The 22,655-nt window shown below is 44.0% G+C and overlaps 1 protein-coding gene across 1 annotated transcript in view; it reads right to left on the bottom strand.

The window, feature by feature from the left end:
• Nucleotides 1-683: 683 nt before the first annotated feature.
• nsmfa (NMDA receptor synaptonuclear signaling and neuronal migration factor a) overlaps nt 684-22,655 on the bottom strand; it is a 53,554-nt gene continuing 31,582 nt past the window's right edge. Inside the window, exons 7-16 of the mRNA XM_055874171.1 lie at nt 21,387-21,439; nt 20,226-20,315; nt 17,187-17,314; nt 15,897-15,980; nt 15,729-15,762; nt 14,635-14,705; nt 14,292-14,371; nt 13,945-14,047; nt 8,391-8,466; nt 684-5,509 (exon numbers count right to left, since the gene is read on the bottom strand). Of these exons, the coding sequence (XP_055730146.1) occupies nt 5,412-5,509; nt 8,391-8,466; nt 13,945-14,047; nt 14,292-14,371; nt 14,635-14,705; nt 15,729-15,762; nt 15,897-15,980; nt 17,187-17,314; nt 20,226-20,315; nt 21,387-21,439 (817 nt within the window). The 3' untranslated portion in view covers nt 684-5,411. The remainder of the gene's footprint in view (nt 5,510-8,390; nt 8,467-13,944; nt 14,048-14,291; nt 14,372-14,634; nt 14,706-15,728; nt 15,763-15,896; nt 15,981-17,186; nt 17,315-20,225; nt 20,316-21,386; nt 21,440-22,655) is intronic.

The following is a 22,655-nucleotide window of genomic DNA, read 5'->3' as shown; positions in this document are numbered from 1 at the left end:
ATCAATCCCTTTATCTGTTAAGCTAGTAAAAATATACTCCTGTAAAGTATGTTTAACACTGTATGTTTAATCCCTTTATCTGTTAAGCTAGTGAAAATATACTCCTCTAACGTATGTTTCAGGGTAGAGTTTGTTTTTGTCTGCCTTCTCTCCATCCCTCTTGTTCCATTTTAGTTCAGAAGAGGACAGAGTGTAAGGACATAACGCCAATGTTAGTTAAAGGAGCACACATCATCAGCCCAACAAATGAAATGATACTGCAAGGCACGATCAGTTTTCTCAGAGAATATCCAACGACAAAGGTATTTTGTTGAAGAAATCCTTTGCTCCTCAGTCTGAATCATTGCTTATCTCTGTAGACTCCCATTGCTTCATAGAGTGCTCCGTCTGCATAGTGTGTAGTCAGTGCGGACTTTCTTTACAAGTAATCATTCAATGATGTTAAATTGACCTGTTCACTGACCCTGCTAGGGATGTGACACAGGGTCACTGGAATTCTTCATTTCTCCAATGGACTCATTAGGAGCGGAGTGTGAGGCAGATAGCAGAGTAGGACATGGCCTTTCAGGGTCAAAGAACCCAGCTGTAGCACTCTGAAACACGGCTCTTCCAGCACACCACCGTTAATACTCGCTTTAATGAAATGACAAGACATCAATGAAAAAAAGAGGCAAACTCTGGTCTCCATTTCCACAGACTATTTTACTGGAAAATATGTTTCAAAAACCATTATGCATGCGATTGTGTGCCAATTGTGTACATAGTTTCTCTCAGTAGATTTAATAGATGCCCTTAACACAGATTTTATCCCTCTCAATAACATGATGGTAAAATACAATGAAATGCTCACAACACTGATTTGCTTTCGAGGTTGGTCATTTCAAATGATAATTATCACCAGTAGAGATATACAGTGTGTATTTTATTGTTATCTATATTGATCTAAAAACACATTGAGAATCAGAGCACTCCAAAATAAATGATCACATTGTTTCACACTCCCCTCATGTCTTAAATTATTCATAGATTATAATTCAGTGTAGACTACTTGCTATAGAATAAAACAGACATACAAAAGCTTGTGGATTTCTTAATGGCACTAAATATCAATCATGGGGCATTCACCGGTTAAAAATGGAACTTCAGACATCGCATTGCATCAACCAATGGTTGTGTGCCAGGTCATCGACTGCACAGTCAAGCATCAGATTTCTGTATTATATGATTTGGTTTGATGATATGTTAAACACCTATCCAGGCGTTGTGAAATCTGAAATACATGAGTCTTCAATGTAGTCAGCCAGGAACGCGGCCACAATCCACCAAGTGGGCGGGCTATATGCCTATTCAGTGTGTCATCGATCAATCATCCTCTAACAAAGCCAATCATCTTCCAGCTGAGCCAGCCACCAGCCATCTCTCAGTGGGCAGCCAAGAGAGGAGTGATGGGAGGATGCAGAAGAGGAGAGGAGGAAAGACGTGGCTAAAGAGAAGATCTCCTAGGCTTTGTCCCAAATGCACCCTATTCCCTTTATAGTGCACTACTTTTGAGCAGGGCCTATAGGCAGACATTAAAAACAGCATCATTCTCTGTCCGAGTTCCTATGAGACATGAACAAGTGTTTTGTTTTTATTCTTCCTCAGTGCTCCACAACTATGAAGCGTACAGTACAGTGAGTCGCTGCACATAAAGCCCTGTTGTTAGCAAGAGAGAGTATCAAAAAGAGTGAGAAAGTCCATTTTCGGGTATTTTCAACTTTCTTACTTTCCTCCCATCTCTACCATGTAGCTGCTACAAACCACAGATCATGTCTGTGGATTCTCAATCGGTGCGCTATATACCATAGCATTCACAGTAACCTGGATATAGGCAAGAAGCAAATAGCTCAAATAAGTACAGTTGATGTCGGAAGTTTACAAACACTTAGGTTGGAGTCATTAAACCTCGTTTTTCAACCACTTCACAAATTTCTTGTTAACAAACTATAGTTTTGGCAAGTTGGTTAGGTCATCTACTTTGTGCCTGACACAATTAGTTTTTCCAACAATTGTTTACAGACAGATTATTTAACTTATAATTCACTATATCCCAATTCCAGTGGGTCAGAAGTTTACATACACTAAATTGACTGTGCCTTTAAACAGCTTGGATGATTCCAGAAAATGATGTCATGGCTTTAGAAGCTTCTGATAGGCTAATTGACATAATTTGAGTCAATTGGAGGTGTACCCGTGGATGTATTTCAAGGACTATCTTCAAACTCAGTGCCTCTTTGCTTGACATCATGGGAAAATCAAAAGAAATCAGCCAAGACCTCAGAAAAAAAGTTGTAGACCTCCACAAGTCTGGTTCATCCTTGGGAGCAATTTCCAAACGCCTGAAGGTACCATGTCCATCTGTACAAACAATAGTACAAGTATAAACACCACGGGACCACGCAGCTGTCATACCGCTCAGGAAGGAGACGCGTTCTGTCTCCTAGAGATGAATGTACTTTGGTGCGAAAAGTGCAAATCAATCCCAGAACAGCAACAAAGGAGCTTGTGAAGATGCTGGAGGAAACGGGTACAAAAGTATCTATATCCACAGTAAAACGAGTCCTATATCGACATAACCTGAAAGGCCGCTCAGCAAGGAAGAAGCCACTGCTCCAAAACCGCCATAAAAAAGCCAGACTACGGTTTGCAACTGCACATGGGGACAAAGATCGTACTTTTTGGAGAAATGTCCTCTGGTCTGATGAAACAAAAATTGAATTCTTTGGCCATAATGACCATTGTTATGTTTGGAGGAAAAAGTGGGAGGCTTGCAAGCCGAAGAACACCATCCCAACCGTGAAGCACGGGAGGGACTGGTGCACTTCACAAAATAGGTGGCATCATGAGGCAGGAAAATTATGTGGATATATTGAAGCAACATCTCAAGACATCAGTCAGGAAGTTAAAGCTTGGTCGGAAATGGGTCTTCCAAATGGACAACGACCCCAAGCATACTTCCAAAGTTGTGGCAAAATGGCTTAAGGACAACAAAGTCAAGGTATTGGAGTGGTCATCACAAAGCCCTGACCTCAATCCCATAGAACATTTGTGGGCAGAACTGAAAAAGTGTGTGCGAGCAAGGAGGCCTACAGACCTGACTCAGTTACGCCAGCTCTGTCAGGAGGAATGGGCCAGAATTCACCCAACTTATTGTGGGAAGCTTGTGGAAGGCTACCCGAAATGTTTGACCCAAGTTAAACAATTTAAAGGCAATGCTACCAAATACTAATTGAGTGTATGTAAACTTCTGACCCACTGGGAATGTGATGAAAGAAAGAAATTAAAGCTGAAATAAATCATTCTCTCTACTATTATTCTGACATTTCACATTCTTAAAATAAAGTGATGATTCTAACTGACCTAAAACAGGGAACTTTTACTAGGATTAAATGTCAGGAATTGTGAAGAACTGAGTTTAAATGTATTTGGCTCAGGTGTATGTAAACTTCCGACTTCAACTCTAAGTAAAACAAATCCAAATTTATTTTTGATACATTTCTTTTCAATCCGCTCTTATGTTTTCACTCACACTTTTTTAAATATTTAAAAGGTAACAGTACAGTCATAGAGATTGATGTTACATAAATGATCAGATGCGGGTGGACAGAGAGATACACAGTATGGGTGTTTGCATCTTTAGATATAGCATCGAAGGCTGAACGAGAGTACATATAGAACTGCTTTCAGAGCGCTGAGTCAGAGTCTGGGTCTCTAACAGTTAGAGCTTTCGGAGGTGGGTCAAGGTCCCCATGTACAAGTATTGTTCAAGTGCCAACACACCACCACATCTATTGCTACATCTGAGGGATGACATCGATATCTACCCCTCAACTCTTCACCCGTTAGTTCCCCTCAGAAACAGTACATTTTTCAAGAGCATGACACAGGCTGACAGAACAGCAACACAAAGGAAGACAAATGTTTTTGTGTTATGTTGTGTTGATTTGGCGCTGACAGAGAATACCTTGGCAGGGAATAATGCTGTGTGCGTAAGCAGGCTGGCTTTGACTAGTGTGGAGTTATGTATTTCTCTTTTCCAACAGTAAGCAGAGCAGCTGTTCCTTGTAGACGTCCCCTGATCATTTACTGTTACTGGGTAACACTAATAGGAGCTTTGCTTGAGCTGTTGGCGATGACACCAGACCTGACATCACAAGTCATCTGCTGGAAGTGTGTGTCAGTGACTTCACTCTGTGGTGAGAAATTGAATGGTTCAGGTTGGCTATATCACAGAGGGAACACGGACACGGACACGCACACACACGCTGTATTTGTGGTCACATCATCCCTACACTTTTGGATCTGGAGCTGAATCAGTTGAAATAGATAGAATATAAATGTCTCTGAGATATACATTCATCCCAAGCAATGGCAATGATGATAACAACATCTGATAGAGTAGGGGATCAAACAAACAGAGATTATTTCATGGCTAAAACCTGAGTTATTGAAAACAGTCCATAAGAAACACAACGATACACATCAAAAATATCATATTCTCATATATAGAGTATTTGCAAGACTAGAGCTAGACTATATTCATGAGATGTATATACATTTATTTATGCTTCTCCAATCCAGATTTTCTGAAAGAACCAACAACTACAGAACCAGAAAATTGCTATAAGCACCTCAGACACCTTTCCAGAGGGAGAGAAAGAGAGAGCACCTCAGACACCTTTCCAGAGGGAGAGAAAGAGAGAGCACCTCAGACACCTTTCCAGAGGGAGAGAAAGAGAGAGCACCTCAGACACCTTTCCAGAGGGAGAGAAAGAGAGAGCACCTCAGACACCTTTCCAGAGGGAGAGAAAGAGAGAGCACCTCAGACACCTTTCCAGAGGGAGAGAAAGAGAGAGCACCTCAGACACCTTTCCAGAGGGAGAGAAAGAGAGAGCACCTCAGACACCTTTCCAGAGGGAGAGAAAGAGAGAGCACCTCAGACGCCTTTCCAGAGGGAGAGAAAGAGAGAGCACAGAAGATCCCTTCATCCCTCTGTCTCTCCGTTTATGCTCCATCACTCCTTCTCTCCAATCTTCAGGTCTCCTTGTCCTTCTAACATTCCTTTGGCTTGGTTTCTCTCTTTTTAACCCCTGACCTTTGTGGTTGTGTAGGAGGTGAAGAGGAGGGTTGAAATAAATAATGGGTTAGGCACACTGCTAAGCTGCTATGTCACCCTTCATCCTCCTCCTCTTCCTCCTCTCCCTCTTCTCCTCTTCCACCTCTCCCAGTCCTCTCCTGGATGAAAGCAGGTATGATGGGTGTTACAGTTGTGTTGAGCAGTAGGGTTGAGTTGAGCAGTGGTGTTCAGTGGGTCCTCCTGCCCCAGTATAGACTGTATGTATGCTACAGGGTGGACTTCACTTGGAGCCCCGTCACAAAAGATCTTCGTAGTCCAGGAGTTTGGAGTGCTGGCGGGTTTTCCACAGACGGAAGAGACGGAAGTCAAAGTACATCTCAATAATCTCTTTTCCTAGATAAAAGAAGTAAACATTCAATGATATGTTCCCCTACAGGGCACCTTATCTAGTTACAAATACAAGGACTGAGCTAGTTTAGATGTTCCCCTCAAGCGAGTCCACCTTAATATACTAGGTTGTGTAGCACCAACATGGATTAACTCTTAAACTGGTTGAAATCCAGGTTTATCTGTTAATCATGTTGCACAAAGCTTAGTTTAAAATGTATCCTAGTTAAATGTAATTATTCTTTAAACCCAGATCAAATTGAATCCTGTCGCTCCATTGACCAGGTGTTCATTCTATAACTACCACTGGAGGAGGTTTAACAAGCCAGTGTATCTGCTGTATTTTTGGTGCGATTAACAGTTATGTTACTTTGGTTTATCATGTTTGTAAAAGTAAACTAGCCAGCTAACTAATTTGACAAAAAGCACAATTAACTCAATAATTGAGTCTGAAGTGAAAAGTCCCTTTGCTTGCTAGCGATGACCAGTGATGGTCTGTTTCCATAGAAATGGAATTAGAACACCATTGTTGTGGTGAATCCATTATGACATGTCACTAATCATAGTTTAAAGATCTAACCTTTATTAAACCAGATTCATTCATCTAAGTGGTGCAACACATCTCTGATCAAATATAATCCTAGATTTATAAAGTCTAGATTAGGTCTAACCTAAGATGAATTTTACCAAGTTGGTGCAACCCACCCTTATTATACTGTGTGTGTTACACACATGTATTGAATATGATAATAATCTCTTTAACATTTGATTGGTTATTCTCAAGAACAATATCATTTACAATGGATGGTTCAACTTTCTATCATTGTGTGTTGCCGCTATGGGAGACTTCATTCACTATTCAGGGAGCAGGCTGGTTTGACCCTCTCTCACAGTGAGTCTCTGCCATTAACTTTCCTGACCTTATCTAACTCACAACAAAATATCACATAATCATCCAGCGTGTGTAAAAGAGGGAGGGTGGGAGGGAGGGAGACAAGATGTTCCAGTTACAGTGAATAGGAGTGACAGAGGAAGACATCAAAATGAGAGCAAATTGAGAAAGAGAGGTAGCAGAGAGAGAGAGAGAGAGCAGTAGCAGAGACAGAGAGCAGGAGCAGAGAGAGAGCGCAGTAGCAGAGACAGAGAGCAGTAGCAGAGAGAGAGAGAGCAGTAGCAGAGACAGAAAGCAGTAGCAGAGAGAGAGAGAGAGCAGTAGCAGGGAGAGAGAGAGCAGTAGCAGAGAGAGAGCAGTAGCAGAGACAGAGAGCAGTAGCAGAGAGAGAGAGCAATAGCAGAGACAGAGAGCAGTAGCAGAGACAGAGAGCAGTAGCAGAGACAGAGAGCAGTAGCAGAGAGAGAGCAGTAGCAGAGACAGAGAGCAATAGCAGAGACAGAGAGCAGTAGCAGAGACAGAGAGCAGTAGCAGAGACAGAGAGCAGTAGCAGAGACAGAAAGCAGGAGCAGAGAGAGAGCAGTAGCAGAGAGAGAGCAATAGCAGAGACAGAGAGCAGGAGCGGAGAGAGAGAGCAGTAGCAGAGAGAGAGAGAGCAGTAGCAGAGACAGAGAGCAGTAGCAAAGAGAGAGAGCAGTAGCAAAGAGAGAGAGCAGGAGCAGAGAGAGAGAGAGAGAGCAATAGCAGAGACAGAGAGCAGTAGCAGAGACAGAGAGCAGTAGCAGAGAGAGAGAGCAGGAGCAGAGAGAGAGAGAGGAGGAGCAGAGACAGAGAGCAGTAGCAGAGAGAGCAGTAGCAGAGACAGAGAGCAATAGCAAAGAGAGACCAGTAGCAGAGAGAGAGAGCAGTAGCAGAGACAGAGAGCAGTAGCAGAGAGAGCAGTAGCAGAGAGAGAGAGCAGGAGCAGAGAGAGAGAGCAGTAGCAGAGCGAGAGAGCAGTAGCAGAGCGAGAGAGCAGTAGCAGAGCGAGAGAGCAGTAGCAGAGAGAGAGAGAGCAGTAGCAGAGAGAGAGAGAGCAGTAGCAGAGAAAGAGAGCAGGAGCAGAGAGAGAGAGAGAGAGCAGTAGCAGAGAGAGAGAGGGAGCAGTAGCAGAGACAGAGAGCAGTAGTAGAGAGAGATGACAGTAGCAGAGACTCCTTCCGGGCCTTCCTGGTCTAGGGCACTGCACCGCAGTGCTAGCTGTGCCACCAGAGACTCTGGGTTCGCGCCCAGGCTCTGTCACAGCCGGCCGCGCCCAAGAGGTCCGTGGGGCGACGCACAATTGGCCTAGCGTCGTCCGGGTTAGGGAGGGTTTGGCCGGTAGGGATATCCTTGTCTCATCGCGCACTAGCAACTCCTGTGGTGGGCCGGGCGCAGTGCACGCTGACCAGGTCGCCAGGTGTACGGTGTTTCCTCCGACACATTGGTGCGGTTGGCCTCTGGGTTGGATGCGCGCTGTGTTAAGAAGCAGTGCGGCTTGGTTGGGTTGTGTTTCGGAGGACGCATGGCTCTCGAACCTTCGTCTCTCCCGAGCCCGTACGGGAGTTGTAGCGATGAGACAAGATAGTAATTACTAAAACAATTGGATACCATGAAATTGGGGAAAAAAGGGGGTAAAATACAAAAATATATATATATATATTGTTTTAATTATAAAAAAATGTAAAAAACAGTTGCAGAGACAGAGAGCAGAAACAGGACGAATGGGCAACAGGGATAAATGTAAAATGTGAGGGACAGAGAGAGAGTGTAAGAAGGAGAAATAATAACACTTTTAATTGAGGGAACAAGTCCATGCGTGTGTGTGTGTGTGTGTGTGTGTGTGTGTGTGTGTGTGTGTGTGTGTGTGTGTGTGTGTGTGTGTGTGTGTGTGTGTGTGTGTGTGTGTGTGTGTGTGTGTGTGTGTGTGTGTGTGTGTGTGTGTGTGTGTGTGTGTGTGTGGCTGACAGTCCTCACCCTGTGCGGACAGCTCCAGTGGTGACTCAAATTCGATGGAGTAAGGCCTCATCAGGTTCTTTAGCTTCTGGAACAGCTGTTGGCCAACAATAAGAACAGACACCAATTAATCCTCCAGCCTGGCCTTAGAGCCTGGCTCTTCCTCCTGCTAGGTCCTGATGGGGTCCTCCAGCCTGGACCTAGCACCCGCCACAGTGAGCCTCCAGCTCCAAGCTTTATGGCTGCGGAAAACTGCGCATTCATCTAAGATGGGTGACAGGGAGGGCGAAAGAGAGAAAGAGAGAGAGAGAAAGAGAGAGAGAGAAAGAGAGAGAGAGAGAAAGAGAGAAAGAGCGCGTGTAGAAGGAAATGTTTCAAAGGCACCCAGTGATTGCCAGTCTATGTGTGTTCCTTTTTCTCTACTCTGTGATGACACCGCCTGCTCTGAGGAACACCTCTCCATACTCACCTCTGGAGACTTGCCCTCAAGGAGAATCAAAGAATTAGCTCATCTGTAATTTAATGGATCTAAACATACTGGCTGACAACTCTCATTCCAGGAGCCTTTGCTTTAGTGTTTTATTGAAGCTTGATTTATCTTCAGGGAGCACAACTGTCTTCACTTAGCAGGAAGCCCATCCGAGCTGTTCTTCTGATCTGCCAACCTGTGTCCTCAAGTCAAAACACCGCGCCAATACAAATAGAATGATAATGCGCTGGGGTATTGAGTCAATGCCAATACAAATAGAATGATAATGCACTGGGGGTATTGAGTCAATGCCAATACAAATAGAATGATAATGCGCTGGGGTATTGAGTCAATGCCAATACAAATAGAATGATAATGCGCTGGGGTATTGAGTCAATGCCAATACAAATAGAATGATAATGCGCCGGGGTATTGAGTCAATGCCAATACAAATAGAATGATAATGCGCCGGGGTATTGAGTCAATGCCAATACAAATATAATGATAATGCGCCGGGGTATTGAGTCAAGGCCTATACAAATAGAATGATAATGCGCCGGGGTATTGAGTCAATGCCAATACAAATAGAATGATAATGCGCTGGGGTATTGAATCAATGCCAATACAAATATAATGATAATGCGCTGGGGTATTGAGTCAAGGCTAATACAAATAGAATGATAACGCGCTGGGGTATTGAGTCAATGGCAATACAAATAGAATGATAATGCGCTGGGGGTATTGAGTCAATGCCAATACAAATAGAATGATAATGCACTGGGATATTGAGTCAAGGCCAATACAAATAGAATGATAATGCGCTGGTGGTATTGAGTCAATGCCAATACAAATAGAATGATAATGCACTGGGGTATTGAGTCAAGGCCAATACAAATAGAATGATAATGCACTGGGGGTATTGAGTCAATGCCAATACAAATAGAATGATAATGCACTGGGGGTATTGAGTCAATGCCAATACAAATAGAATGATAATGCACTGGGGGTATTGAGTCAAGGCCTATACAAATAGAATGATAATGCACTGGGGGTATTGAGTCAATGCCAATACAAATAGAATGATAATGCACTGGGGGTATTGAGTCAATGCCAATACAAATAGAATGATAATGCACTGGGGGTATTGAGTCAATGCCAATACAAATAGAATGATAATGCACTGGGGGTATTGAGTCAAGGCCTATGCAAATAGAATGATAATGAGGAGAAGGAGAATTCTAAGAGTCAGATCCCCAGATCCAGAATTCTGAGTATAGGAGGAGTACTTGTTGGAACTGTAAATGATGACATATCACACAGTCAATATGTGATAAAAGTCTACTGCTGAGCAGAAAACGGTTGGTTAGCTGCATTCTGAGAAGGCTTTTAGATTTTTTTAGAGGGTGTTCAGTGGAGCAGGAACCATGACCTGACTATAACTCTGAAAGGTAGAGAGAAGGAGAGGAGAGGAGGAGTGGAGAGGAGGAGTGGACATTTGCCCTGCATCTGTCTCACACACACACATGCACAAGCAAACGCTCATCTATGCAGGCAGGCAACCAGGCAGAGACACACGCACACTCTCACTCACTCACTCACTCACTCACTCACTCACTCACTCACTCACTCACTCACTCACTCACTCACTCACTCACTCACGCTACATACACCTATGCACACATATTCATGCTCAAACCTTCAGACAGACACTGATGCAGAAACCAAGGTCACACATATACATACGGTCTTTACCCCCATCATAGATAAGATGTACACGATCACTTTCATAACTTTTGACATCACATGTCTGTTTCCGTGGTCTCTAGATCCACAGTCAGACAAATAATGAGAGAGGAGACAGCAGAGAGGACGGCAGAGCAGAGCCTGGGGACTAGAGGGTTGTTTATAGTGCTTAAGCAGACAGCTATCTTGGCCCCAGCATTTTACTGTACTGTATACTCCCCTTAACAGCTTCACAACAGAGATGCCAGAGAGCACTTCACATTATGTAACTAACAACGCCAAGCACTTTAGCAGAGAGTGTGTCAATGTGTGTGTACACACTCTATTTATGTGTGTGTGTGTGTGTGTGTGTGTGTGTGTGTGTGTGTGTGTGCGTGCGTGCGTGCGTACGTGTGTGTGTGTGTGTGTGTGTGTGTGTGCGTGCGTGCGTGCGTGTGTGGCTTTAAGTGGAGAATGGTGTAGCAGCCTCTCCCCTGTCACAGTCACTTGGTCCCTGTGCCTCTCTGCTAAATCCAGAAACATGACTCAGGATGAGATAATGGGCTCTTATGGGAGGGATGGGCTCTTAAGAGGGAGGGAAGTAGAGAGAGAGAGGAGGGAGAGAAGTAGAGAGAGAGGAGGGATAGAAGTAGAGAGAGAGGAGGGAGAGAAGTAGAGAGAGAAGAGGGAGAGAAGTAGAGAGAGAAGAGGGAGAGAAGTAGAGAGAGAAGAGGGGGAGAAGTAGAGAGAGAAGAGGGAGAGAAGTAGAGAGAGAGAAGTAGAGAGAGAGGAGAGAAGTAGAGAGAGGAGGGAGAGACATAGAGAGAGAGGAGAGAAGTAGAGAGAGAGGAGGGAGAGAAGTTGAGAGAAGAGGGAGAGAAGTGGAGAGAGAGGAGGGAGAGAAGTAGAGAGAGAAGAGGGAGAGAAGTAGAGAGAGGAGGGAGATAAGTAGAGAGAGAGGAGAGAAGTAGAGAGAGGAGGGAGAGACATAGAGAGAGAGGAGAGAAGTAGAGAGAGAGGAGGGAGAGAAGTAGAGAGAGGAGGGAGAGAAGTGGAGAGAGAGGAGGGAGAGAAGTAGAGAGAGAGAAGGGCGAGAAGTAGAGAGAGAGAAGGGCGAGAAGTAGAGAGAGAGGAGGGAGAGAAGTAGAGAGAGAGGAGAGAAGTAGAGAGAAGAGGGAGAGAAGTAGAGAGAGAGGAGGGAGAGACATAGAGAGAGAGGAGAGAAGTAGAGAGAGAGGAGGGAGAGAAGTAGAGAGAGAGGAGAGAAGTAGAGAGAGAGGAGGGAGAGAAGTAGAGAGAGAGAAGGGCGAGAAGTAGAGAGAGAGAAGGGCGAGAAGTAGAGAGAGAGGAGGGAGAGAAGTAGAGAGAAGAGGGAGAGAAGTAGAGAGAAGAGGGAGAGAGTAGGGAGAGAAGTAGAGAGAGAGGAGAGAAGTAGAGAGAAGAGGGAGAGAGTAGGGAGAGAAGTAGAGAGAGAGGAGGGAGAGAGGAGAGAAGTTGAGAGAGGAGGGAGAGAAGTAGAGAGAGAGGAGGGAGAGAGGAGAGAAGTTGAGAGAGGAGGGAGAGAAGTAGAGAGAGAGGAGGGAGAGAAGTAGAGAGAGAAGAGGGAGAGAAGCAGAGAGAGAAGAGGGAGAGAAGTAGAGAGAGAAGAGGGAGAGAAGTAGAGCGAGAGGAGAGAAGTAGAGAGAGGAGGGAGAGAAGTAGAGAGAGAGGAGAAGTGGAGAGAGAGGAGGGAGAGAAGTAGAGAGAGAGGAGGGAGAGGAGTAGAGAGAGAGAGGAGGGAGAGAAGTAGAGAGAGAGGAGGGAGAGAAGTAGAGAGAGAAGAGGGAGAGACATCGAGAGAGAGGAGGGAGAGAAGTAGAGAGAGAAGAGGGAGAGAAGTAGAGCGAGAAGAGGGAGAGAAGTAGAGAGAGAGGAGAAGTGGAGAGAGAGGAGGGAGAGAAGTAGAGAGAGAGGAGGGTGAGAAGTAGAGAGAGAGAAGGGCGAGAAGTAGAGAGAGAGGAGGGAGAGAAGTAGAGAGAGAGGAGAGAAGTAGAGAGAAGAGGGAGAGAAGTAGAGAGAAGAGGGAGAGAAGTAGAGAGAGAGGAGGGAGAGAAGTAGAGAGAAGAGGAGGGAGAGAAGTAGAGAGAGAGGAGGGAGAGAAGTAGAGAGAGAGAAGGGCGAGAAGTAGAGAGAGAGAAGGGCGAGAAGTAGAGAGAGAGGAGGGAGAGAAGTAGAGAGAGAGGAGAGAAGTAGAGAGAAGAGGGAGAGAAGTAGAGAGAGAGGAGAGAAGTAGAGAGAAGAGGGAGAGAAGTAGAGAGAGAGGAGAGAAGTAGAGAGAAGAGGAGGGAGAGAAGTAGAGAGAGAGGAGAGAAGTAGAGAGAAGAGGAGGGAGAGAAGTAGAGAGAAGAGGAGGGAGAGAAGTAGAGAGAAGAGGAGGGAGAGAAGTAGAGAGAAGAGGAGGGAGAGAAGTAGAGAGAGAAGAGGGAGAGAAGTAGAGAGAGGAGGGAGAGAAGTAGAGAGAGAGGAGGGAGAGAGGAGAGAAGTTGAGAGAGGAGGGAGATAAGTAGAGAGAGAGGAGGGAGAGAAGTAGAGAGAAGAGGAGGGAGAGAAGTAGAGAGAGAGGAGGGAGAGAAGTAGAGAGAGAAGAGGGAGAGAAGTAGAGAGAGGAGGGAGAGAAGTAGAGAGAGAGGAGGGAGAGAGGAGAGAAGTTGAGAGAGGAGGGAGATAAGTAGAGAGAGAGGAGGGAGAGAAGTAGAGAGAGGAGGGAGAGAAGTAGAGAGAGAGGAGGGAGAGAAGTAGAGAGAAGAGGAGGGAGAGAAGTAGAGAGAGAGAAGTAGAGAGAGAGGAGGGAGAGAAGTAGAGAGAGGAGGGAGAGAAGTAGAGAGAGAGGAGGGAGAGAAGTAGAGAGAGGAGGGAGAGAAGTAGAGAGAGAGGAGGGAGAGAAGTAGAGAGAAGAGGAGGGAGAGAAGTAGAGAGAGAGAGGAGGGAGAGAAGTAGAGGGAGAGAAGTAGAGAGAGAGGAGGGAGAGAGAAGAGAGGTTGAGAGAGGAGGGAGAGAAGTAGAGAGTGAGGAGGGAGAGAAAGAAAGACAGTGATTCTCAACTCTCTCCTTATATTAGCAAGGCACCATACTGAGTCACATAAAGTAAGGTGTGTGTGTATATGCGTGTGTGTGTGTGTGTCATTAAAATCCAGAGTGAAAATATTTACACAAGAAGCAACCTAATATCACACAGTCCACTCTAGTCATTTGGTAAGTTCACCATTCTGCGATTCTCACTGTTAAACATGGCACAGCGTTCAACACAATGCTCCTTATGTCATCATTTGATCTGATCAGTCAACACCAATTTTTCTAAAGTAACCTGGTATGTGTGTGTTTTAACATGTGAGAGATGTAGTGTACCTTCTCTCCATTGGGGTTTCCCAGGACGTAGCAGCCCATAATGTGGATGAGGTTGGGTTCAGGGTTGACTTTGCTCATAAACCGACTTAGCCTCCTCCAGAACCTGTTGTAGGAGGACAACATGGTTCAGTTACAACAATCCTGCTACTCGAACAGTACTAACACAGAGACAGGAACTGTGTCTGCATCCCATATGGTACCCTATTCCCTATGCAGTGCACTACTATTCGCCAAGGCCCATAGGGCCCATAAGGCTTTGGTCAAAAGTAGTGCCGTGTGCCATTTGGGACACAGCCAGGTATAAGAAGTATGGCTGCTGTATGAAGAGTAAGACTGATGACACTCACTGACTCATGTCCTCCTCTTTCTCCACCTTGGCGAATGTGGCCACTTTATTCTTCAACAGGTACAGATGCCCTGGACCTCCCTAAGAACCTCACAGAGATGTAGCTTTTCAAGTTCCCAGCCAAGATTAAAACCAACACCACTACTCACATAATATAGCAGGATTCCACTGAGAGAAAAACACAATTATCTCCTCGACCTCCAGAGTTATGTCACTAATTGAGGTGTAATCTATCTTTCCACTGGGAATTACAGAATTCAGCATAAAACACATTTTCTTTTGTTCTTTCATAATCATTGTCATCTCTCTCTCTTCTTTCTCTCTCAACTTTCTCCCTGTATCACCTGACAGAAGATGAGCATCCTCCAGATTCTGCTGCCTCTCCTGTAGGCTGTTAGCTTCTTGTCAATCTCCTCTGTGAAGAGAGAGAAACAGAGAGGGGTTAGAGAAAGAGACAGAGAGGGGTTAGAGAGAGAGAGAAACAGAGAGGGGTTAGAGAGAGAGACAGAGAGGGGTTAGAGAGAGAGAGAAACAGAGAGGGGTTAGAGAGAGAGACAGAGAGGGGTTAGAGAGAGAGAGAAACAGAGATGGGTTAGAGAGAGAGAAACAGAGAGAGAGGGGTTAGAGAGAGAGATACAGAAAGGGGTTAAAGAGAGAGAGAAACAGAGAGGGGTTAGAGAGAGAGAAACAGAGAGAGAGGGGTTAGAGAGCGAGAAAGAGAGAGAAAAAGAGAGGGGTTAGAATGAGAGAAAGAGAAAGAGGGGTTAGAGAGAGAGAAAGATAGAGAAAAAGAGAGTGGTTAGAGAGAGAGAAAGCGAAAGAAAAAGAGAGGGGTTAGAATGAGAGAAAGAGAGAGAGAGAGGTTAGAGAGAGAGAAAGAGAGAGAAAAAGAGAGGGGTTAGAGAGAGAGAAAGAAAAAGAAAGGGGTTAGAATGAGAGCAACAAGCAGTACAGTAAAAATAGATTTCCCCACACTAAAAGACAGCTATATGGAACACTGCATTATTCTCACTGCATAATGTGTCCCACTCCACAAACATGTCTGCATCCCAAATGGCACACTACTCCTGAGTGGCCCAACGGTCTAAGGTAATGCATCTCAGTGCTAGAGGCGTCACTACAGACCCTGGTTCGATTCCAGGCTAAATCACAACCGGCCGTGATTGGGAGTCCCATAGGGCGGCGCACAATTGGCCCAGCGTCGTCCTGGGTTAGGTTTTGGCCGGGGTAGGTCGTCATTGTAAATAAGAATATGTTCTTAACTGACTTGCCTAGTTAAATAAAGGTTCAATTAAATAAAAAAACTAAATAGTGCAGGGCCTATTGGGCCTATAGGACTGGTCAAAAGTAGTGCGCTATATAGGGAATATACTGCCATTTGGGATGAAGATTTTAAGAGAACTAACAGACAAAGTCGCATAAAGGGCAGTTTACCTACCGAGGATATCATCAAACGTAGCATGTTCATGGTCCTGGAGAGACAGAGATTATAAAGTCAATATCCTTCACTGAATATTATACATGATAACTGATGTATTATCACCTGTGCATACAGGCACATAGAGAACAGGGTGACGGTGTGTGCGTGCGAGAGAAAGCCACTCACATAGAGGATGGGGATGATTGAGGGGTCATCCCTGCGGATGATGGTGGGAATGTACTCTGCCTTGGGGACTTTGGAGGAGATCAGCTGAGAGTGAGAGATGGAGAAAGAAGAGAGACGAAGAGAAAGGAGTGTCCCATTCACTCTGCTGTGTTCTGTCTGTCAACCGGCCTGTAGGGACCTGAACATTCATTATTCACACTAGTCTGTCTGCGTAGCCAAGATGCATTGTACACTGAGTGTATAAAACATTAGGAACACTTTCCTAATATTAAGTTGCACCCCTTTTTGCCCTCAGAACAGCCTCAATTCATTAGGGCATGGACTCTACAAGGTGTCAAAAGCGTTCCACAGGGATGCTGTCCCATGTTGACTCCAATGCTTCCCACAGTGGTGTCAAGTTGTCTGGATGTCCTTTGGGGGGTGGACCATTCTTGATACACACAGGAAACTGTTGAGCGTGAAAATCCCAGCAGCATTGCAGTTCTTGACACACTCAGACCGGTGTGCACTTAAATATGTTGTCTTACACATTCACCCTCTGAATGCCACACATACACAATCCATGTCTCAATTGTCTCAAGGCCTAAAACTCCTTGAACCTGTCTCCTCCACTTCATCTCTACTGATTGAAATGGATTTAACAAGTGACATCAATGATCATAGAGTTCACCTTGATTCACCTGGTCACCTGTCATGAAAAGAGCAGATGTTCCTAATGTTTTGTACACTCAGCGTATGTACTGGTATCAAACAGGATTCCACTTCAATTCAATTCCATTTTATTTCAATCAGTTAAGGATCAAAAAGTTGCCCATTGATTTATATAAGGTCTTTTGAGTACATTTGAGTACTACTTGGCACTCACATAACATGGCAGGATTCCATTGAGAGAAAAACACAATTATCTCCTCGACCTCCAGAGTTATGTCACTAATTGATATGATATGTTGTTATGTCACTAATCTTTCCACTGGGAATTACAGAATTCAGCATAAAACACATTTTCTTTTGTTCTTTCATAATCATTGTCATCTCTCTCTCTTCCCCTTTCTTTCTCTCTCAACTTTCTCCCTGTATCACCTGACAGAAGATGAGCATCCTCCAGATTCTGCTGCCTCTCCTGTAGGCTGTTAGCTTCTTGTTAATCTCCTATTTTCATTCATATCTTAAAGAATCACGACTGCCGTGACATTCCAACACAGTAAACATGCTCACATGCAGCCAGTCCTCATTGGGTAAACCTGGGAACTTTGAGAAAGTTAGAAGAATTGTTCAACCCTAGTCCCTCACCATAATTTTGGGTGGGATGAAGTCATCTCCCTCACAGGCCAGTCTCTCCATCTCCCTCTCTTCCTCCCAGTCTAGGTCCTCGCGCTCCCCCTCATCCAGAGTCCCACACGAGGCTGGCAGGTCCCCACCTATCCCCCAACAAAGAGAGCAGGCACACCGTTAGAGAGAGAGCTGGGGAGGAGACGGGAGAAAGATTGGATGAGAAGACGGGAGACATGGCGTAAGAGAGGGGGGAGGGAGATGAGGGGAAGAGATGGACAGAGAGAAAGCAAGCAATGGAATAATAGAGAAAGAACGAGAAAGGCAGATGGAGGGAGAGAGAGTGGCAGGGAGTGAGAAAGGTGGTAGTAGAAAGTGACAGTGAGGGACAAAGAAAGACAGAGGTGAAGTGACAGAGAATAACAACCATCCAGAGGAATAGTTGGAAGAAAATGAAGAAAAAAAGAAAGGAAAATAGTCTAGTCAAAGAGGAAAGCAGAGGTAAGAAAGAGAATGGGAAAGGTGACAGGGTAGATCATCAGCTTGTGCCAAAAAAAACACACTGGGCTGTCAGAGAAGAAGAACGTTTCAAGACACAAATATACCTGGTGCCATTTCAGTGTCATAAACAGTAACCTCAATCATCAGACCGTGAGAGACGCAGAGGCACAAAGTAGATGGAAAAACAGAAACAAACACACAAACATTGAAAAACATTCAAGAGACTACAGAGAAAAAGACATGCAGACATATAAACATACAGTGTGTATACACACACACTCCCAGACCGGCGCTTGACACACTCCCACACCATTTGAGACAAATACTCACAGAGAAAGAGAGAGAGCATCACAAATTTGGAGACAGAACCACGGTCAGAAGGAGACAGACAGACAGGGTCAGAGTCAACAGCAGGGACAGCCGATTAGTGTGTGAGTGTATAAGTGTGTTTGTCTGTATGTGAGTGTGTGTGTGTGTGTGTGTGTGTGTGTGTGTGTGTGTGTGTGTGTGTGTGTGTGTGTGTGTGTGTGTGTGTGTGTGTGTGTGTGTGTGTGTGTGTGTGTGTGTGTGTGTGTTAGTGGAGTCTGCTGGGAGGAGCTAAAGGAGGAAGGGCTCATTGTAATGGCCAGGGATGCAAACTGCTGAGGGTCCAAAAAGGTGACACTTTTTTTTTGTTGCACTGAAAAATGCAATAAATCCCTGCTAGGAGGAAATGCAGGTTTTAACTAATTAAACAACAAAGAATATGATCTATATGATCAGTCTCTGTGTGTAAAATAAAAAGTGGTTCATGTGAACCTAACTCAAAGCAAAAAAATGTAAAGAAAGCAATCCAATGTTAATTGTTGACTAGACTTTACTACACTCAAATCTTGAGAAAACCCCCCACTAATATTGCAGTTAGCCATGACAGCATTTATAATAGAACGCTTGTTACCATGTGATATGGAATTTTATTATCAATGTTCATACATTTCAATTATTCTAATCGGTCTGCAAACCAGAGTTTGTAAAGTTCTGGTTTAAATGAAACAGACAGAATTCCCAGCTCACAATAGTCAAATCAATGTTTATTCACGAGAGCTCTGCAGTTCATATACAAAGACATTCCTTTTATACCATTCTTCTCACTTACGCACACACATGCACACAAACATTAGGAGAGCTATCTTCTTCTCCAGAGTTCTCACCACTGTTTATCACTACCCAGCCGAGAGTTCCATTCCCCCAGATTAGGGAAACCTGGAGGGGTACTCCCTGTCCTATCACAATTTCTCAGAGTTCTAGCCGGGTTGGTTGAAACACAGTTTAATTGTCCTCTGTGTTTTCTTTAGGCACACACATGCATTCCTCTCTTCCCCAGTCCAGTTGGACTTATGTCTAATATTTGTATTATTCCTTATATATGCTCCATAACCTATACTCCCTAATGGTTATGTTTCCGGGTAGAATTATTTAATCATTATCTGTAACCTTATAAATTATTTTATCACCATGACAGCCTTTATAAAAGAACGCTTGTTACCATCACAGCCTTTATAATAGAACGCTTGTTACCATGACCGCCTTTATAATAGAACGCTTGTTACCATGACAGCCTTTATAATAGAACGCTTGTTACCATGACAGCCATTATAATAGAATGCTTGTTACCATGACAGACTTTATAATAGAATGCTTGTTACCATAACAGCCTTTATAGTAGAATGCTTGTTACCATGACAGCCTTTATAATAGAACGCTTGTTACCATGACAGCCTTTATAATAGAACGCTTGTTACCATGACAGACTTTATAATTTAACGCTTGTTACCATGACAGACTTTATAATAGAACTTCTGTTACCATGACAGCCTTTATAATAGAACGCTTGTTACCATGACGGCCTTTATAATATAACGCTTGTTACCATGACAGCCTTTATAATAGAACGCTTGTTACCATGACAGCCTTTATAAAAGAAAGCTTGTGAACACACAAATATAAATATTGCACTTGGGGGAAAAAACATCTTAAAGTAGAAATAGAATGAAACAAACAGGCATTCTATTTTTGCTCTATTATAGTGGCCACTATAGTAGACATCGATCAAGTGCACAAGGCTACATGTGTACAAAAATAACGTTCAATGAGTAAAAATAATGACAATCACCCTCACATATCTATTACTGTCAAGTTCAACACAACAAAAACAATATATTTGGGTTACACTGCACATTATTACATTGTACACTTTCTGCCTGTGGACATCTGTTCTACAATGTGCCAGCAGAGCATGATACCCTTTGTAGGCATAATTGATCTCTTTCAGCCAGAGTGTACACCTGGCATACCCCTTTTATCCACTGTATTGAAAAAGTGAGAAAGACTTTTCAAAACCTTCTCATCAGATCTACACGAATGACATAGGTCACCTATTTTGGATTCAAAATGGCGAATTTTGCCAAAAGGTGACTAGTTTGCATCCCCTGAATGGCTGGAATGTATAGTAATGTTTGTGCCTGTTTGTGTGTGTCTTAGTGAGTGTGTCTATTAATGTGTGTGACTGTATTGACTCACTGTCTCTGGGGTCATGTGAAGAGTCATTCTTGACAGGGGTGGGGTCACTCCAGGAGCGGTTGAAACTCTTCGCTCTACGCTCGGCAAATGCTAGCGAAGGTGGGGAGAGAGAGTCACACACCCACGCACCATACACACACCCTGAACACACACACCCTGAAAACACACACCCTGAACACACACACCCTGAACACACACACCCTGGACACACACACCCTGAACACACACACCCTGGACACACACACCCTGGACACACACACCCTGAACACACACACCCTGAACACATACACCCTGAACACACACACCCTGAACAGACACACCCTGAACACACACACCCTGAACAGACACACCCTGAACAGACACACCCTGAACAGACACACCCTGAACACATACACCCTGAACACATACACCCTGAACACACACACCCTGAACACATACAGACACACCCTGAACACATACAGACACACCCTGAACACACACACCCTGAACACACACACCCTGAACACATACACCCTGAACAGACACACCCTGAACACACACACCCTGAACACACACACCCTGAACAGACACACCCTGAACACATACACCCTGAACACACACACACCGAACACCCAACACACGGTTCATTGTACACACACACAATCATGTATGCACACGTACGCTCACACACACACACACACACACACACACACACACACACACACACACACACACACACACACACACACACACACACACACACACACACACACACACACACACACACACACACACACACACACACACACACACAGGTACCATCCCCGAAAACTTCAACTCCTCTCCAGAGGACACACTGGGTGGATGAGTTTTGGCTAGGTGCAACAAACCCAGCCTCACCAATGAGAGACTGGGGAGATATTTCATTCGTTAGCTTAACGATTAGCATATCCAGCATCGACTACGCCTCAACACCAGCAATAACACACACACTGTAGGTTCATCAAACGTGTGCCAACACACACACATTCATCGGTGCACAACGGCATGCCACACACCAATATACATAGAGATAGGGCACATCACACACAGGGCCATGCATAAACACAAAGACAACAAAACCACTGATGGGGGGAGGACATGTTGGGAGAACACACAGCACACAGTAACACTGTGACTCACTCTGTGCCTTCATTCTCCTGCTGCCCACCATTCTAAGATGCTTCCGGAAGTTCCTGTGGGCAGATTGGGCATGAGGAGATGAGATGGGGAGAGAGGGAGGAGGAGGAGGAGGAAGAAAAGAAGGGAATAATCATTTCGAGGAGGAAGTGAGTTAATAAGGGAAAGAGAGTGTATGTGACCCAAATGGCACCCTACATAGTGTACTTCTTTTGACCAGAGCACTGTGGAAAGTAGTGCAGTATATACGTAGGGAATAGGGTGCCATTTGTGACGTAACCAATAAGATAAAAAGTGTGACAGAGACGTGCACAACATTTTTTAAATTAAAGATTTAAGAAATTATTTCATAATTTAGGTCTGTCAGATAAGTGTTTTAAGTAACATTGGACCATTCAACTGCTGCTACATAACTGTATATATGTACCTGCTACTACATAACCGTATATATATGTACCTGCTACTACATAACCGTATATATCTACCTGCTACTACATAACCGTATATATGTACCTGCTACTACATAACCGTATATATATGTACCTGCTACTACATAACCGTATATATCTACCTGCTACTACATAACCGTATATATGTACCTGCTACTACATAACCGTATATATGTACCTGCTACTACATAACTGTATATATGTACCTGCTACTACATAACCGTATATTTGTACCTGCTACTACATAACCGTATATATGTACCTGCTACTACATAACCGTATGTATGTACCTGCTACTACATAACCGTATATATGTACCTGCTACTACATAACCGTATATATGTACCTGCTACTACATAACCGTATATATATACCTGCTACTACATAACCGTATATATGTACCTGCTACTACTACTACATAACCGTATATATGTACCTGCTACTACATAACCGTATATATGTACCTGCTACTACATAACCGTATATATGTACCTGCTACTACATAACCGTATATATGTACCTGCTACTACATAACCGTATATATGTACCTGCTACTACATAACCGTATATATGTACCTGCTACTACATAACCGTATATATGTACCTGCTACTACATAACCGTATATATGTACCTGCTACTACATAACCGTATATATGTACCTGCTGCTACATAACCGTATATATGTACCTGCTACTACATAACCGTATATATGTGCCTGCTACTACATAACCGTATATATGTACCTGCTACTACATAACCATATATATATGTACCTGCTGCTACATAACCGTATATATGTACCTGCTACTACATAACTGTATA

Source organism: Salvelinus fontinalis, chromosome 21 (genome assembly GCF_029448725.1).
Source record: "Salvelinus fontinalis isolate EN_2023a chromosome 21, ASM2944872v1, whole genome shotgun sequence".
Taxonomy (NCBI): domain Eukaryota; kingdom Metazoa; phylum Chordata; class Actinopteri; order Salmoniformes; family Salmonidae; genus Salvelinus; species Salvelinus fontinalis.
Note: the sequence above shows the minus strand (reverse complement) of the source record. Positions and strands in the feature narration are given on the sequence as shown.